The sequence below is a fragment of the Oryza glaberrima genome, chromosome 5 (genome assembly GCF_000147395.1).
Source record: "Oryza glaberrima chromosome 5, OglaRS2, whole genome shotgun sequence".
NCBI classification, from domain to species: domain Eukaryota; kingdom Viridiplantae; phylum Streptophyta; class Magnoliopsida; order Poales; family Poaceae; genus Oryza; species Oryza glaberrima.
In genome coordinates, this window is record NC_068330.1 from 25,977,385 (window position 1) to 25,994,211 (window position 16,827).

The 16,827-nt window shown below is 44.1% G+C and overlaps 3 protein-coding genes across 7 annotated transcripts; 1 reads left to right on the plus strand and 2 right to left on the minus strand.

Moving 5' to 3' along the window:
* Nucleotides 1-527: 527 nt before the first annotated feature.
* Nucleotides 528-5,860, minus strand: LOC127773585 (hypersensitive-induced response protein-like protein 1). 5 transcript variants are annotated; one of them, XM_052299706.1, is made up of 6 exons: nt 4,474-5,543; nt 3,317-3,377; nt 2,077-2,297; nt 1,587-1,707; nt 1,266-1,454; nt 528-1,166 (listed from the first exon to the last, which is right to left on the minus strand). In XM_052299706.1, the coding sequence occupies exons 3-6, from the start codon at nt 2,263-2,265 to the stop codon at nt 799-801; spliced, it is 867 nt and encodes a 288-aa protein (XP_052155666.1). In that variant the 5' UTR covers nt 2,266-2,297; nt 3,317-3,377; nt 4,474-5,543; the 3' UTR covers nt 528-798. The 5 variants fall into 5 exon arrangements, with proteins under 5 accessions (XP_052155666.1, XP_052155665.1, XP_052155667.1 ...); XM_052299705.1 differs by having other exon boundaries at nt 3,317-3,389; XM_052299707.1 differs by lacking the exons at nt 3,317-3,377; nt 4,474-5,543 and adding an exon at nt 5,636-5,860.
* Nucleotides 5,861-8,271: 2,411 nt separating this feature from the next.
* Nucleotides 8,272-9,700, plus strand: LOC127774465 (inactive protein RESTRICTED TEV MOVEMENT 2-like). The gene is made up of 2 exons (XM_052300722.1): nt 8,272-8,515; nt 8,664-9,700. The coding sequence occupies exons 1-2, from the start codon at nt 8,374-8,376 to the stop codon at nt 9,473-9,475; spliced, it is 954 nt and encodes a 317-aa protein (XP_052156682.1). The 5' UTR covers nt 8,272-8,373; the 3' UTR covers nt 9,476-9,700.
* Nucleotides 9,701-9,718: 18 nt separating this feature from the next.
* On the minus strand, nt 9,719-13,259 carry LOC127774463 (ATP-dependent Clp protease proteolytic subunit-related protein 1, chloroplastic). The gene is made up of 9 exons (XM_052300721.1): nt 12,973-13,259; nt 12,094-12,209; nt 11,784-11,993; nt 11,572-11,676; nt 11,403-11,465; nt 10,666-10,777; nt 10,498-10,559; nt 10,207-10,389; nt 9,719-10,123 (listed from the first exon to the last, which is right to left on the minus strand). The coding sequence occupies exons 1-9, from the start codon at nt 13,178-13,180 to the stop codon at nt 10,022-10,024; spliced, it is 1,161 nt and encodes a 386-aa protein (XP_052156681.1). The 5' UTR covers nt 13,181-13,259; the 3' UTR covers nt 9,719-10,021.
* Between the last annotated feature and the right edge of the window lie 3,568 nt (nt 13,260-16,827).

The following is a 16,827-nucleotide window of genomic DNA, read 5'->3' on the forward strand; positions in this document are numbered from 1 at the left end:
GAGATGAAGCACTCGATACAGGAAACAGTTGTGCTCACTATTTGGGTTGTCATAGTTATGAACAGGTCCACAATTTTACTTGGGCCTACTAATTTTTTCTTTCTTAGTGGGGGAGCCTAAGCTAAGAGGCTCTATGTGCATAGCGACGTTACTCTTTACTAATAGTATTATACTACCAGTAGAAATGATTCAAACCATTTGTTATTAAGGGTGAATCAGTAATTTACTAACATAGTGATTAGGGGTAACTTTTGTAGTTTATGGTTTTAGCTAGATTGATATATGGCTATCCATTGCGCTAGCATCACTATATTCCATTGAAAAAGCCAAAGAAGAAGGAAAAAAAGTTGTCACTGCTAAATGACGATTATACCCCTCCACATCTTTTTTTTTACAATAATGTTTCTTCACGTTTTTACTACCGCTAACTAAAATAGTAGTATAAATATATCTGAACCCTTCGATCAAATGAAGTACCATAGCGAGGCTCATGCATGCAAGCTGAAAATGCACAACTCGAGACGGCATATCATACAAGTAATACAATACAGAGAACCGGATTACATGCACATTTACATGTTTGACGCTGAAATTTCACAAAGTTTTCACAAGGCATAGTTCCACACATACATACACGATAGGATATCATTCACAACTAAAATGAAAATGTTGCCCGCGCGCGCACACACGTCGGTCGGACAGCTAGCATGAAGAAATTACAAGACATATCTAATCACACAGGACAAATCAAGAGAAACAGCAGCTTAGCAATCCCACAGCTGGTGTCCCACATGGATGCTAATGGGAGGTGGTGGTAGCCTGGCCCTGAAGAAGGCCGTCGCGGATCTGCGTGGCGATGTCGCGGACGGCGCCGGGGCCATGGGGGATGAAGACGGAGGAGGCCTTTGAGGAGGCGCCGATCTCCTTCATGGTGTCGAAGTACTGGGTGATGAGCACCATGTCCATCACGTCCTTGGCCGTGGTGCCCGGCACGTTCACTGAGAACCCCAGCACGCTGTCCCTCAACCCATCCACGATCGCCTGACGCTGCCTCGCGATACCCAGCCCCGACAGGTACTTTGCTTCCGCTTCTCCCTCCGCCCTCTTTATCTGCACGATCTTCTCTGCCTCTGCCTTCTCGTTTGCAGCCACCCTCAGCCTCGCAGCTGCACATCATCTCATCTCATTCTCATCAGTTTCAGTTGGTGCAACATAGTACATCAGTGTATCTTGTGTAATTAAGGATTACAGTGTAACCGCCTTACCTGCATTGATTTCATTCATCGCTCGCTTCACGTGCTCATCTGGCTCAATGTCAACGATGAGCGTCTGAACAATCTCAAACCCGTAAGCAGACATAGCCTTCTCCAGCTCATCCTCCACTGCCTTTGCTATGTCGTTCTTCTGCTCAAATGCGTCGTCCAGGTTCAGCTTCGGAACACTTGCCCTGATCACTGCCCATACCAATTGTACCACCAGAAAAGTTAGTCCTCGGTACTTGATACACCAGTGTTCATATGCATCACATACCAATCGACAGAATAAATAAATACGACTAATATTCCACTAGTTCCAGTAAATTATACCATCGAAGACATAAGCTTGGATCTGAGATCTTGTGTTGCTCAGCTTGTAGAAAGCATCATTTGCCTTGCCAGCCAAAGCTCTGTACTGGATCGATGCCACAACATTGACAAACACATTGTCCTGCAGACACCAAAATGCTCGGTCTTCACATGCCAGTAGCATCATAAAAACTCATCAAACTAAAATAATGATAATCAATGGCAATGTGTGAATCTCTGACATTTCAAATACTTAACCACAGGTGAATAATAACGGTTAAATAAGATAGTTTTTTTTTTTGAGAAAAAATAAGATAGTATATTAGAGTTGCTGCATATTATGTAACAGTGATTTTTAAAGTGTATCAAAATTGGAAATTGTTGTGCGTAACTTATCACCATTAGAACAGCTAACTGTCATTAGAAAAACAAAGATAGGAAGGATAGGCATCTATTTTAACTAAGAGTGTTTGCCATAAAAAACAAAAAAAGAGTTAAGAGTGAGACGAACCTTTGTCTTGGTTTCACAGCGCACATCCAGTTGCTGCAACCTGAGTGTGAGATGGCCAGCTATACGCTTCCCAGCAAACCAAGGCAGGCAGTGACATCCTGGCTCAAGCACAGCATCAAACTTCCCGAACTGTTCTCTAATGGCCACTGTAGACTGATCAACTTGAACACAGCAGAACAAATTGCCCATAGCTGCAGTCCTTAGATAGCTTCCGGCCGTACCTGAATGTTCATACATCATAAAGCCGATTTAGTGATGATAAAAGCATCAATAGGCACAAAAGTAAATGCTAAACTGCTACTGCCACTTTGTTTAAAAATTAAAACCAAAAGGACAAACGACTAAACGAGAAGACAGGATCCAGTTTAAATTTCTCCTTAAGCACATAATTTAGTCAACAGGCAATAATAGACTCAAGCAGAGTCAAATACCAAAACCAAACAGTGACTGAGAAAACCAAATGATCATACATAAATCACGCAGGTCTGACCATTTTTTTTTAATATAAGGTAGTTTCTGCAATTTAGTTCCCAATAGTCCATTAGCCTGCAGAATGCTTTTACAAAAAAAAAATTAAAAAAATAAAAAAACATAGATGACTGTTGTAACAAAGCACTTGTAAAATTTACAAAAACATTGACGCTTGAGCACATGTTGCACATCATTCCATCAATTAGCATTCCTAGATTAGAGACAGGCTTAGAGTAAACCTTTATTGACGTGTGCTTCAGAAGTTGTATGATAGCTAAATTGATTGAGACGATGAAATAGTTATACCAAACAAGTCTACAAATCTACATACAATCCAACTATTTACTGTAAATTTCAACAACTTTTGATGCTAAATTTCATTATCTCATCAAAGAAAACATTAGTCTTCAGTCTTGGAGGAAAAAAAAAGTATGTTGTCCGCAAATTTGCTTATCCAACAAGGCCAGATTTTTTAAAAAATTTCAGAAACATAAATCTTGCTCTAACGCAAAAGAAGTCCAATAGCTTGAAAATCTTACAAGGTTCAGGTTTTATGTATTATCCATGAATATGAACAGACTTCTTCTTTTTTTTAGAGAGAGAAATATGCAAGGACTTCTCTGTACAATAGATGAAAACAGGATAGCTAGGGAACTAAAAACACTAAGATTAATCGCATCACACCATATAGAATGAAAATAGAACTTGAACGAAGTATGCAGAAATGTCTCAAGCAAAGCAAACAATGGAAGATTGCAATAGAACTTGCCTGGGCTGAAACTTGAACGTGGAAGGGCAAGAGAGAATAGCCAGCTGGTATCAGGATATGCCTAAATGAGACACTATGACAGGGTGTTATTGTTTATCAGGAAGGGAAGGTAGCAGCACATTTTGCTGTATCCTGTTAAATTAGTTGGTCCACTTTATCTGCCTTTACAATGGACCAACACAAAGAAGAACCAATCAGCTGTGGCATGTGGGTGTGGATCAACCCAAACATTGACTGATCCCCATTTGACCACGGCGTATATATCACTGTCTGGACTGTCAAGTGGATGCAGGAACTACTAATAAATTGGCAGCCGATTGCGTACGAAATGTTCAGAGATGTTTTGGTATGAAATTGCGTGTATAGACTTGATGCAAAGTCATAGCTACATTCCTAACAGAAAAAAGCTCGATAATTTCGGCGACAAGCTTGCGTGCAATGCCTGTAACTATCACAGGAGAAGAAAAAAAATGGCGCTACGTTCCAGTAGGGAGGATATATCTGGGGAAATTACAAGCACTTACCTTTCATAGGAGTGAAAGATCAGCATAAGAAAAAAAAAACACAGGGAAGGCTAGACCCATTATTGCTAATTGTTGTCCAAATCAACAAGATAATAATAATTGCTGCCTTTTTCGATTTTTTTTCTTTTAAGTTTTATAACGAGTATGAGGAAATTGCAGTGGATAGAGACAGAGTGAGTCCACTAGACTTGGCAGCAGACAAGGAGGGAAACAGTGTGCGGGGAGAGAAGGATAAGACCAAATCGAATGGATATTTTGGTTAGCGTAAAGCGAAAGGGCAAGTGGCAAAAGAGAGAAAAGAAAGAAACAAGGGAAGAATTGAATCGAGGATCGTTTTGGTGAGGACTTAGCACCGCCGAATTGAAGGGGAAATCTCCTGCCAAAATTGAAGAAGAAGAAGAAGAAACAGAAGGGAAGATGAGGGGGCAGAGAGAACGAGGCCACGCGTATAACCAAAACACAAGGAAGCAGCGAGCTACAGAGAGTGTGTGTGTGTGTGTGTCTGACTGTAACCTAACCTAAGAAATCGAGAATGCAGAATTGAGGAACAGCAGCAGCAATTGCAGGGATCTTGCACAATATTAGGCATCTAGGAAGGAGAGGAGTCAGAAAAAGGAGGGATTTTGGGGTTACCTTGGTGCCGGGTGGATCGAGGAGGAGCTGTGCAACTTCCACTTGTGTCTTAATTTGTTCCTCTAGTGGACTACTCGTCGTATAAATAAGGACGGCGCAGCCTTTGGTCCGAGGAACTCGAGGGGATTCTCACAAGAAAAAGGAAAGAAAAAAATGATCTCTCTCTCGTCCGGCTTCGGCTTGTGTGTGTTTTACCTGTGCAGCTTGATGAGCCTTTGACGGACCTTGCGGAGTTCCCGTCGACAGAGACGTCAGGTAGACACAGTAAAACCAGACGGAAAGAACGATGGGCGGAAGACGATCATCCCCTCCCATGGCATATAGCCCTCTTTGCTTTCCTTTTTTCTTTAGCCTCCTTTACTTTTTGGGATAACCTTTTTTTCTCCTTCATCTCTTGCTCGAGATTGAATTCTCCTTCAACCATAAATTCATCCATAAAATCGAATATAACGTTTCTCCCATCTTTAAAAATCGGTGCAAATCGACTCCTATAGAAAATTGACCCACATATCAACGACTTCTCATCACCTATCTTGTTTCTCATCCTCCCTCTCTCTCTCCTCTCCTTCCTGTGGCACATCAAGAAGAAGGTTCGAGGTGTCATATCTAGACGACCATCCCTCTCCCACCCCCACCCTCTCCCCCTTCACCCCATAATTAACGGCAGTGGAGTGAGGATGGGATCATGGGAATGCCTATCTTGGTGGCTTAGGCTCAGAGACGGCAATAACAACTTCCTTGGAATGGGTTAGGGGTGGATATCAAGCCAGCACGGCTTAGCTCGGCTCGATCTAGCTTGGTAGGATAACTAGCTGAGGCTCGTTATCCAAACGAGCTATAAGGCAGGCTCGGCTCGGCTGCCGGCTCGAGCCAGCTCGTTTAGCTCGTGAGCCCGAACAAGATATCAAAGTCAGGATGGAGCAAGATACATCAAAGTATGATTCAAGTAATACGATTCATATCCATGTGAATATGTCCCATCCATTCATCCATAGAATGGAAGTATTGAACACAACAAGACTAAATGGATCCAAAACCATCCAAGAAATCTTCAAAAGATTAAAAAACATAGAGAAGCCTGAAATCTCCCCATAAAAAGGCTAACACAACAACACCGAGATCTTTCACCATAAAAAGAAATGTCGGAAATTAAGCTTCATACTGTGAAGGAGAAGTAGAGAGCAGAAAGCTTCCTTTATTCATTCCTGCTCCATGGCCATGGCGGACAAAGATGCATGGCCGGCGGCCGCACGGGATGGAGGCAGAGCGCGACACGGGGTGGAGGCAGGGAGCGCGACACAAGGTGTAGGTGCGCGCAGCCGCAAGGCGGGACGGCGGACGGCGGACGGCGACTCGATCTGGATTGGATCGACGGTTAGGAGAAGGGGAGGAGATATTTTTCTGTTGATTTCTCTGTAGGCTGTAGCTCTCGATTGATTTTTCTATTGATGGATGCACGGGATGGAGGAATTTTTTTTCATTTTTAAATTTACTTTTTTTAATATTTACAGAAATATTACGTCGGTGAAAAGATTTAAAAAATAGACCCTATCTTCCTCCATTTGGGCAGCAAGCTAACGTAACACACGGTGCCGTGTGCACATTTTGCGCTTAGCCCCTTACCGCCCAAATATAATTTTTGCCATGCCAAAAAAAGCAATTGGCTTGTTCTTTTTGCATCTGAGCCCGTTGCTACTCTTGCGAATTTTGCACGGAAGCCCCTTACCGCCCAGACAGAGGGTGGCAAGGGGGCCAAAATTCACAGCCCCCAAAACGACAGTTATGCGCTCGTGTGCCACGTCAGCTTGCCGCCCAAATAGAGGGCGGCAGAGTCTATTTTTGTAAATCTTTTCACCGATATAATATTTTTATAAAATTAAAAAAAATAAATTTAACAATAAAAAAATTCCGGGATGGAGTGGTATACTTGGGCTGTCATCTTGGGCTTGCCTATGGGCAATGGGCAACATACTGATGTATCAGCTCGTTAAGCTCGCGAGTAGCTCGTGAGCCAGCTCGAGCTGGCTCGTTATGTCTAACGAGCTGCAAAGGCAACTTGGCTTGTTGCATTTTCTAAACGAGCCGAGCCGAGTTGGTCACGCGCCGAGCGAGCTAACGAGCCACAAGTTTTTCGTTCAGCCCTAGTATGGGCCCACCACCACCACTCCGCGAGTCACTACACTATCCTTTCTTGTTGACCCTGCATGAGGAATTCGTCGTCCGCCGCCCTGAGATTGCTCGACATTAGATTTAGGTCGATAAGGGTGTGCCTCCTCTCCGTATCGTGGGTGAGCATCGTGTCTAGATGCAGGGCGTGCTTGACTTCAGGGGAAGGTGGCCTGACGACGATGCCAGTGGATATGGAAGTAGCTCCGCGACAACGGTCCTTGATCTGCCACAAGTCGTGCTGCTCCTGCTAGTGGATGCCATAAGCTCAACGAGTGGACGAAGAGGCATCCTACCTACCTCCCCGCGCCACACCTTCCAGCCTCCGCCCCCTGCCGCGCTACTGCTGCCACCACAGACTGCTCTCCGCTTAAACCCATCATCGTGCTCCACCGTATCGTCCTCATCCTCCTTGATGACCACCTCCACGCAGCCACCATTACCTTCAAGCTATTCTACTGTCATCTACGGTGAGCCTCACTGAGCTCGAGCTGTCGATGGCCTCCATACTGTGGGGGTCGAGGTGCGCCACCCCCATAGGAGCCATCCCCATCTATCTCTTTCAGTCCTCTCTCATCCTCGAGCTTGGCTCATTGCTCGTCGGGTCCTTGCTCCTCCTCCACGACCTAGCTCAACCACCGCCACCACTACCTTGCTTGACTCGGGGTGGTGTGGCATGATTGATAACGCGCGACTGGGCGCGGAACGGCGGAGCATACTCTTTGAGCCCTCTATTGCACTCGCTTGGGACAACAATGCACAAGCAAGCGAGCTCGGAGGGGCTCGCCATCCAACCTAGCCCTGCCTGACTCGGTAGGAGAAAAAAGAGAAGAAAGGGGTGAAGAGCGGGAGCTAGCTTTGTGGGTCCTACATTTTTTTTCTTTGCGACTTACATGTGGTCCTATGTTTGCACGTTAGTGAGTTTGACCATGGTTAAATCGCCACATTAGCATAAATCATCTCCCAAACTATCGAAGAAATCTATTTGCACTGATTTTTGAAGTTGAAGGATACGCTATATCTGGTTTTGCGGTTGAGATATACCATTCGACCCAAAGCGAATAAGCGATAGTAGAGTGAGGCAAAATAGACGTATTCCTTTCTTTTTGTTGTGTTTGCTTTTGGGCCCACGTCAACAATCCAAGCGCGTCCAATGTCCTCCAGGGGCGGCCCATGCATGATGATTGCCAGCCCACCTAATATAAACATCTCCGTGAAAATAGGCCCAGCCCAAAATAGCGTGCGATGCGATGCAAAGGAGATCGGCTAGTCATAGTTAACTTGGGAGTTGGGAGGAGGATATACCAATACTACTATACTACTACTAGGATGAAACATTCCGGTTCCGCAATGGCTGAGTTCCTTAATTTGATTCCTCTTCCTCCCAATCTGCTTAATTAAGCTCACTCGCAAAGGCAAATGTAGATAGATCCCTAACCTTTCCTAAGCATCTTAGTTTTCAGAACATATATTATGGATCGTACTAGTTAGCTGGCTACGTCGTCAATTTCCTGCCCTCAAGAAAAGTTTGGAACCATATTCGATCCATCACCACCGCCCTTCAGGCTGCAGGCCACGTACGACCTGTAGCTATATATACATCCTGATGCTGGCTACACCACAACGATCCATCCATCCATCCATCCATCCGTCTCGAACGCAAATTCTATTGCAGCAGCAAATAAACCGACGAGCTGTACGTAGCTTAGCTTCCATCGCGCGGGTGGTAGATTGATGGCGAGCAACAAGCAAGGAGGAGGCAAGCAGCAAGCAGCTGCTGCTAGTCCTGGTCCTGATCAGAAAGATGAAGAGCTTGACCCCAAGTTCGAGTGGCTCGACAATGCCAACAACTTCCTCCTCCGCCTCTACCTCACTGGTACGTACCCTAGCTGGCTGGCTGGCTAATTAATCCATCGTTTTGCCTGCATGAGTAGTTTCCAATTAATTTCGCCATTTTTTTTGCATGGATCGATCGATGCTAATACTAGTATATTTTATTGATCACATGCATATACATGATAAAGGTTTCAAGAAGGAAGATTTCAGGGTGCAAGTAGACGGCACGGGCAAGCTGACCGTCCGGGGGCAGCGCCCCGCCGCCGGCAGCAAGCACAACACCCGCTTCCACAAGGTCTTCCAGCTGCCCTCCAACGCTAACATCGACGACATCACCGGCCGCTTCGAGGCCAGCGTCCTCACCATCACCGTCCCCAAGCGCCCCGCCCCGACCTCCTCCGCGCCAGCTCCCACCTCCGTACAGGAGATCAAGCAGAAAGCGCCTACCGCCAAGCAGGAGCCCCAACCCCAATTCGACGAGGCACCCAACAAGAAGAAACAACAACAGGAGGAGGAGGAAGAAGCAGCCAAGAAGAAGCAGCAGCAGCTGCAGGAAGAGGAAGAAGCAACCAAGAAGAAGCAACAGGAGGAGGAGGAAGAAGCAGCCGCCAAGAAGACGAAGAAGCTGCAGGAGGAAGAGGCGATTGCCAAGCACAAGCCTGCAACGACGACCGAGAGGAAGCAGGCAGAGCCTACTACTGCTGCACCGCTACCGGGGCATGTCGTCGATCGGGAGAGCCTGGCGGAGAAGGTGAAGCGGCGCGCCGAGGAAGAGTGCGCCAAGGCGGCGGCTGCGGCGGAGGCGGCGGAGGAGAAGACGGCGACGGCGTTGAGCAGGTGGAGAGAGCGCGTGGCGGGGGAGCTGGAGCATCTGGGAGACATGAGGTGGGCGGAGGGCGTGGTGGAGACGGCGAGGAGGAACAAGGATGTCATCGCCACCGCCGTCGCCGCCTTCTCCCTCGGCTTCTTCGTCTCCCACAAGTTCTTCTGCAGGAGGTGATCCAATCCAATCCAATCCAATCCATCCATCCATCACACCGTATCTCCATGCCCATGTAATCTGAATTAAGCAAATGTGAATGTAAAGCGGCCAAATCTGTGTAAATTTGCAAGGAATATATTTGATTCAACTACCATATGTATACAGTCAAACACAAAAAAACGCACTGCATTGCATGAGTTCGTCTGTGTTTCACCGTCACGATTAAGCAGTGGTGTGCATCATGCAGAGCCAACACATGAATAAGAAGAATACTTGGTCACATGGATTACTGGATTACCATCTCCACTAGTGAATTCTATCTGAAAAATACAACAACCTTGGCAGGAAGGCAGCATAAACTACATATTCATCGTATTCATAGATGACCCAATAACACAAAAGCCACTGCAGTAAGCAACGTTTTCGTCAGCCTGAATCTATTCCAAACCCTGACAGGATTTCTTCTTGCATGCAAATGTAACAGGTAGGCTGCTCTGAATAGGACAACCACGCGTATCATCGTCGATATTAAGCTAGTGTATGGTTTTGATCTGACGTTCTAGTCTATCTAGGGACACTTGGAGTTGACCATCGCCCAGCTCCAGCTGCTGGGCGCTTCCCCGATTGCCGCATCTCCTGTGCTTTGGCCAACTGCGCGGTCAGATCCTATTCCAGGAAGGAAGATTTAGTCAGGGGAAAGCTACCTATGCAGACGTACCACAACACATGAATGATGGACCAAAAAGTACCTTTGGTTTGAAGGAACCATCCAAAGAGTGCAAGATTGTATCTGCAAGCCCATAATCGATGGCCTCCTGCGCACGGAAGTACCTTGGACCTTTGAGAAACTCTGCGAGCTCTTCCTTCGGTTTTCCAACTCCTTTTGACAACAGTTCAAGGTAGTAATCCGTGTTCGTGTCTAACTCTTTTGCCTGAGCACAGAATAGTAAAACATTCAGTCCTCGCAATTCGCAAGGCCCGTAGTGCATGTAGTGTGTCAGATACTGAGATAGATACTGAAAAGAAGAGGTGGATGTGACCTTAATCCACATGTCAATAGCAGCTCCACCAGATTTGTGGACCTTAGGCAGGTACAGTTTAGCTGAAGCATAACAATGATGTTTTCAGACCACAAGGTCAGTCACAAAAAAAACATGCACACGTTCAATTGCAAAAAGGAAACAATGAAACTTAGAAAAATAACATACTGATTGAATTTGGTAGCACTCCTCTTTTACCCTTGACGCCAAGGGACAGAAGCATTGCAGCCTGACCATATGCCATGCTAAGATTGATTGTGTAGACCTTGGATTTGCTTCGCTACAAGACCCCCCCAAAAAAAGAGCACCTGTCAGTTGTCACTCTACCTCAAAGCCATTGTGTCCATGCTTAAACTGTGTTTCATTCAATTTTAGAATTCCTGGCCATATGTTATTGATTCAGTCACTTTAATGTTTATATTCATGAAATTTTTGTGTTAATGTGTAAAACATCAGGCTGGTCATCTTCTCTAGATTCAGTTGCCATGGTTGACCAATCACATAACTGAAATTGATTCAAGTGTACTAACCTTAGAAAAGCGAAACTGTGCAAGCAAAGTTGTAAATAGTACTAGCATCTCCACTAGCAAATACAACTCTAACAAGACAAAAAATACTTATATCTTTCATAGTATATTCAAGAAAAATTTTAATACGCAGAATATACCGCTCTAGACTCACATCCCAACAGGTGCCATTTCCCCTAATCTGGTTGTAAGAACCAGGCTCTATGGCTCAATATCAATCAATTGATTGCAAGCAAGTAGTTTTGCACCATAAGCACACTAATGAAATCAGTTTCATGGATGTAACCTTGTATGAAAATACTGACACAAAACGTGTATAGCATTTTTATGCCGTATTGAACTTCAACTAAATCAGAGGAACAAAAGATAAGGGCTTACATTGATAAAATCAGCAATTGCAAATGCATCAGTTTCAGATGCAACCAGCTCATTGTTTTCATCCTGTCACAACACAGGAAAAATATAGATAAGCATCTTTTAATAATTTTGGTACAAGTTCACATCACATGTTGCTTACCTATTATCAATTCTCAAGATAAAAGCTTACCATGGTTCCTGTGGAGTTTATATACAAGTAAATTGGCTTGGTGCGGTCATCATAATCTAGCCACAGAAATTGCGCAGCAATAAGCTCTGTTACTGCTGGAACAATCTGCCGGCAGAACAATAAGAATAGAAGGAACAAAGTTATTAACAATTTCATTTAAACATTGAAATATTATGCCATGGATAATGATGAAGGCATAAAGTTTGACTCACAGGCATTCCAAGGAATATAATTCGAGAGTCCAATAGCAATGATGGCAGATCTGGAGCTGAACTTCTCATTCTTCTATATCCTCGCCCTGCCCTGCCCATGCTCATGGTGCCCATTCCCATACCCATGCTGTAACCTGCAGGGCCCTCATGCATACCGGACAAGTTGTACATGCCAAATTCATCATAGCTCCTAGAAGCAGAAATGCTTTCCTGCAGTTCACGCAGGAAAATATCACATCGATTTTGTTGTGTCAATTTCATAGCACAAATTCAAGAAAGGACAATAATGACATCTCTATACAAAACTAACCTCTGTAACTCTCTGTGATTGCCGATCATATGGATTATCATCGTTCATAAACATTTCGATCTGAGCAGGGCTTAAGCCATAAAGGAATTGAGGAACATTCTTGTAATTATCCATCACTGCAAGAAAGCACCAAACATGAAAGAAGTGTTACAAATAAAGGGTGATGAGAGTGTCAGAGATAAGGTGATAAAGTGCGAGAAATAGTAAAACTAAGACACGATAGAAATGGTCACCTCACCATAAAAACTAACTATTGCCTTCTGTATTCATGCATAAAGTGTCATTTTATCTTGGACCAAAAATCAATAAAGTCTATCATTTGACTATAGACCATCCATGGTAATAACTTCAACGGACTCTCCTCCTAGTCCTAGTGTTGGATTACCGAAATGCTAAAACAAAAGCGAGAGGGATGTTGTTCCTTTTTTACTGAAGAAACCACAAACTATACAGTGCGTAGTGATAATCAGTTTACATGGCTTTGTTCAGTTCTTGACATCAGTTTTTTTCATGTATGAACGTTGAAATTGCGTCAAAACTGTTAACAAGGCAGTATGTCATTAATATAGGTTCAAACAGTACAGCATAATTCATCGGTAAAGATTTGGCTTTGTTGCTGATTGAATGCAAACTGTGGTTTCATAACGCTCAAATGTCAACTAACACTGTAGATTAGAAGAAGAAAGCACAAAAAAGTATTGGTCATCTTCAGGCTAATTCGTAAGAAGAAATGCGCACTGGTTGCTCACTAATTTTGATAGTAGTTTGCATGAATATGCTGATGCCCAACAGCCCAAGCCATGTGGCGAAACCTAGCAAGATCTTATTGTGGATAGAGCTCCCTGTTTGGGAAGTGAAGAGGGGGGAAAGTGAGCTCACGGCCATCTTTGAGGTTATCCTCGCGGAACTGCTTGGGGATGTGGTCGTAGTTCTTGCGGAAGCCACCGCCGTCGCCGTAGTAGTAGCACCTGCAGCTGGCGGGCGGCCTCCTCGGGAGCCTCGACGGCGGCGGGGAGGAGGAGGGCGGGAAGGTGCTCTTGGCTGGCGACGGCGAGGCAGCGGCCGGGCAGCGCAGCGCGAGCGCCATGGTGAGGAAGGAGGCGGCCGGAGAGGAAGAAGAGGATTGGTGGCCTTCGCTTCACTGGGATTTGGATAGCTCCTTCCATAACCATAACCACTTCAATTCCTGTGATTTGGGAATTTTTCGTCTTTTTTTCAATAAGCACCTCTCGTTTTCTTATTTTTACAAACATTATTTTTTTTCTTATTAAAAAAAAGAAAATTGCATATTACTCTCTCCGTTCTAAAATAAATCAATTTAAGATAGGATGTGATATTTTCTGATCCAACAAATATAGATAAGAGCATATCAAAATTCATTATATAAAAAATATCCCATCACATATATTATTTTGAGATGGAGGAAGTATGTTATATATTTTACCATAGTTTAGGTTGGACTATGAGCTAACAACTCGGTTATATTTTTTTTTTACCATAGTTTAGGCTGGACTACACATAACAACTCCTTTCACTTTTAGGCAAGGAAATTTTATAAAGTGTTGCACTCTGGATCTATTCTTCTTCCTTTTTTTCTTCACTTCAATTCAAGCTTGATGTCCATAGGTAAGCACATGTTTGCGTGTCCATAGATGCCATGGAGGTGGAGCGTGAGCTCAAGAACAAACTCTGTCGCTTCTGCCCCATGCTCAATACACCTGTTGCATTAAATGTGATGGTGTCCAGCACCTTATCAATATTAATATGTGAAGAACTAGACTAGGACACTCGGTTGTGTAGAGCTAGACGAGGAGGCCACGATTAGGGTAGCATTGGATTTAGGTTTTGGATATGTGGACCATCCTAGGTGAGCAGCTTCAGCCGGTGGTAGCGGCCAAGTGTTGGATCTATGAGCTCTTCTAGTTTAGTATCTTTGAAATGTGAACGCCTCATACAACCATAGATAAAGAACTCGAGCACTGGCATGGGCTCCAATGCTACAGAACCCACTCACCATCGCGTGTTGAGCTCAAACCAAAATAGGAGAGAAAGAGGGGCGATGGAGGAAGAACAACATGTCTATGAGTGCAATATCTTGCAAAAATTCATGTCCCAAAGTGAATATAATTATTGGCTCATAGTCCAAGCTGTAACTATGGTTGATAAATGTTAGTCAAAGTAAAACTTACAGTATCACATAGCATTATGTGTATAGATGCTATATTTTTAAGATAATGGATAAAAATCTAGTCTCTATATTAATATGTGGATATGCATAGCAAAAGTGATAAACAGGATACTTAGTGTTCATTCGGAAGCACTAGTTCGGCTAGAAACTCCTCTCATTTTTCATAAGCACGCTTTCCGAACTGCTATGGTATGTTTGTTGTAAAAAGATCTAAAAGTTTCTTTAAAGATTTGCAATAGATAATATTTAACTAAACATTCACTAATGAGATACCCCATTTTGCGTGAACCATTTCAAGCTCCCCAAGCCCTAACACCCACTGCTGAATGTAGCCGGACTCCATGCCACACAAACGAGGGACACAAAAGATCAAGGAAAAGCCTTGAAGACTAAGCTTCAAATCTTTTTCTATGTCTTTGCTCCAAATTTACCCTACCATTGTACAGCGACAAACACGTCACATATATCACTAATCTTCTTAGAAACTTTGATATCAAACTCGTCTCGCCATTGAATATAGTTTGATAATATGTTTATTTTGTGCTGAACATGTTACTATATTTTTCTATAAACTCGATCAAACTTAAAAAAGTTGGATTAGAAAAAAGTCAAAATAACTTATAATATGAAACAAATAAGTAAATTCCAACCAAGCATGTTGAGAGTTAAGATTTTTTATTTTTGAGAATCAGAGTTAAGACTTGGTGGGAGCAAGATCTATCGTACAGGAGAATATACATAGATGTGTGCATCCACTAATTGCTAGTAATAATCTAAGACATGTCATACCAATTACCAAGCTTGGATTGTAGCAGGAGAATTCGAGTCACGGACCATCAGAAGAACGATACTCCAGCAGCCCCATTTTTTCAAGGGTGCAAAGTTGGTCATAGCTAACCACTTGATTAATTAGAATAACCAGTTTTCTCAATTTGCAAGAGAAATGACAAACCCATGCTCGTTACAAAAAAGGATAATAAGAAGTACGTCCAACAGTTAACTTAATTTGCAGAACTTAATTGCCAGAGTTGAAAGATGCTGTTGAACGACTTGTCAAAAAAAAAAAGATTCAGTTGAAGGATGCAGTTGGCGAAGAGCTTGAAGATAGTAGATGGCGCAGCACTACTTTTGTGTGTGTGTATATGTATAAATAGAACACTTTTTTTGAACGGAAAATAGCACTAGAGTGCCTTTTCATTGAATAGAACAGGAGAAAATACAACCCCTAGGGGCAACAGGAAAAAATCGAGGAACTATCCATACACTATACATAGAGCGGGATTAACTCGCGTAGCCGCTTAGCCCCTGCTAAAGCCTAAAGGCTAGCCTCTTCTTTGATTCTTGACAGGAGGAAACTCGTTGCCACCTCTTTGTGGTCAAAGATTCGCTGATTTCTCTCTTTCCAGATTTCCCATACAACTAGTAGGATGAGTGATCGGAGTCCTTTCTTCGGAACATTTGGCGTGTTTGCGATGCTCTCCCACCACTGTTGTACTGACTGTGCCTCCTTCCATTGAGCCGGCTCAATTTGCTGATATCCCACCCATCCAGCAACAAGGCCCCACATCCTTTTAGTGTATCTACAAGTGGCAACGAGGTGCAGCGCCGTCTCAGCCTCACAGCGGCATAGAGGACAACATCCATTGTTTTGCCAACCCCTAGTCGCAAGTCGATCTGAGGTCCAGACTCTATTTTGGATGATGAGCCAAGCATGAAATTTACATTTCCCTAGTGCCCAGAATTTCCAGATTAAGGAGTTGAAGCTTGTGCTCGGCGTTCCTTGGCATTGCGCATGGTAGGCCGAGGAGGCCGTGTAGCGTCCACTACTTGTGAATTTCCAGGTAATCTGGTCCGGTTCTCCAGTGTCTAAGTGAACATTCCGGACCACTTCCCATAGGGCGACTAGTTGTTCGACGAGGTGTACTGTAATAGGAGAGTGAGACTCCAAAGCCAGATCCTGAACCCAGGCGTCCTCCTCCTTTCCATTTCGAAGAGATCTCCCTCTGTTCTTAGAGATCGCATAGACCAGCGGCATGAGGTCTTTAGGTCTTTTCCCCTCGATCCAGGCGGAGTCCCAGAAGCGAGTCGTGTTCCCATCTCCAATTGCTATCTTTGTTGAGGCGGCGAATAGACTCCTGTCAATTTCATCGCAGGGCGTTTCCAGTCCCACCCAAGGCTTGGTTGGGTCCTTCCATTCGTGCCATAATCATCGCAGCCGCAAGGCCCTCGTGAATTTCTCCAGATTTAGGACTCCCAATCCTTCCTGACTGGTTGGCAAGCACGTCTTTGTCCAGTTGACTTTACATTTCCCTCCGGTGATGTCTCCCGTGCCGGCCCATAGAAAGCGACGGCGCTGCTTGTCTAGCTACTCGAGGGATTCCTTCGTAGTTTTCAAGGCAGTCAGGAGATAAATAGGCTGCGCCGTGAGCACTGATTTGACGAGCGTGATTCTTCCAGCTACAGCCATGTTTTTCCCCGTCCAGTTTGTTATCCTTCCTGAGATTTTGTCGAAGACAGGCTGCAAATCCACCTTCCGTAGTCTGCCT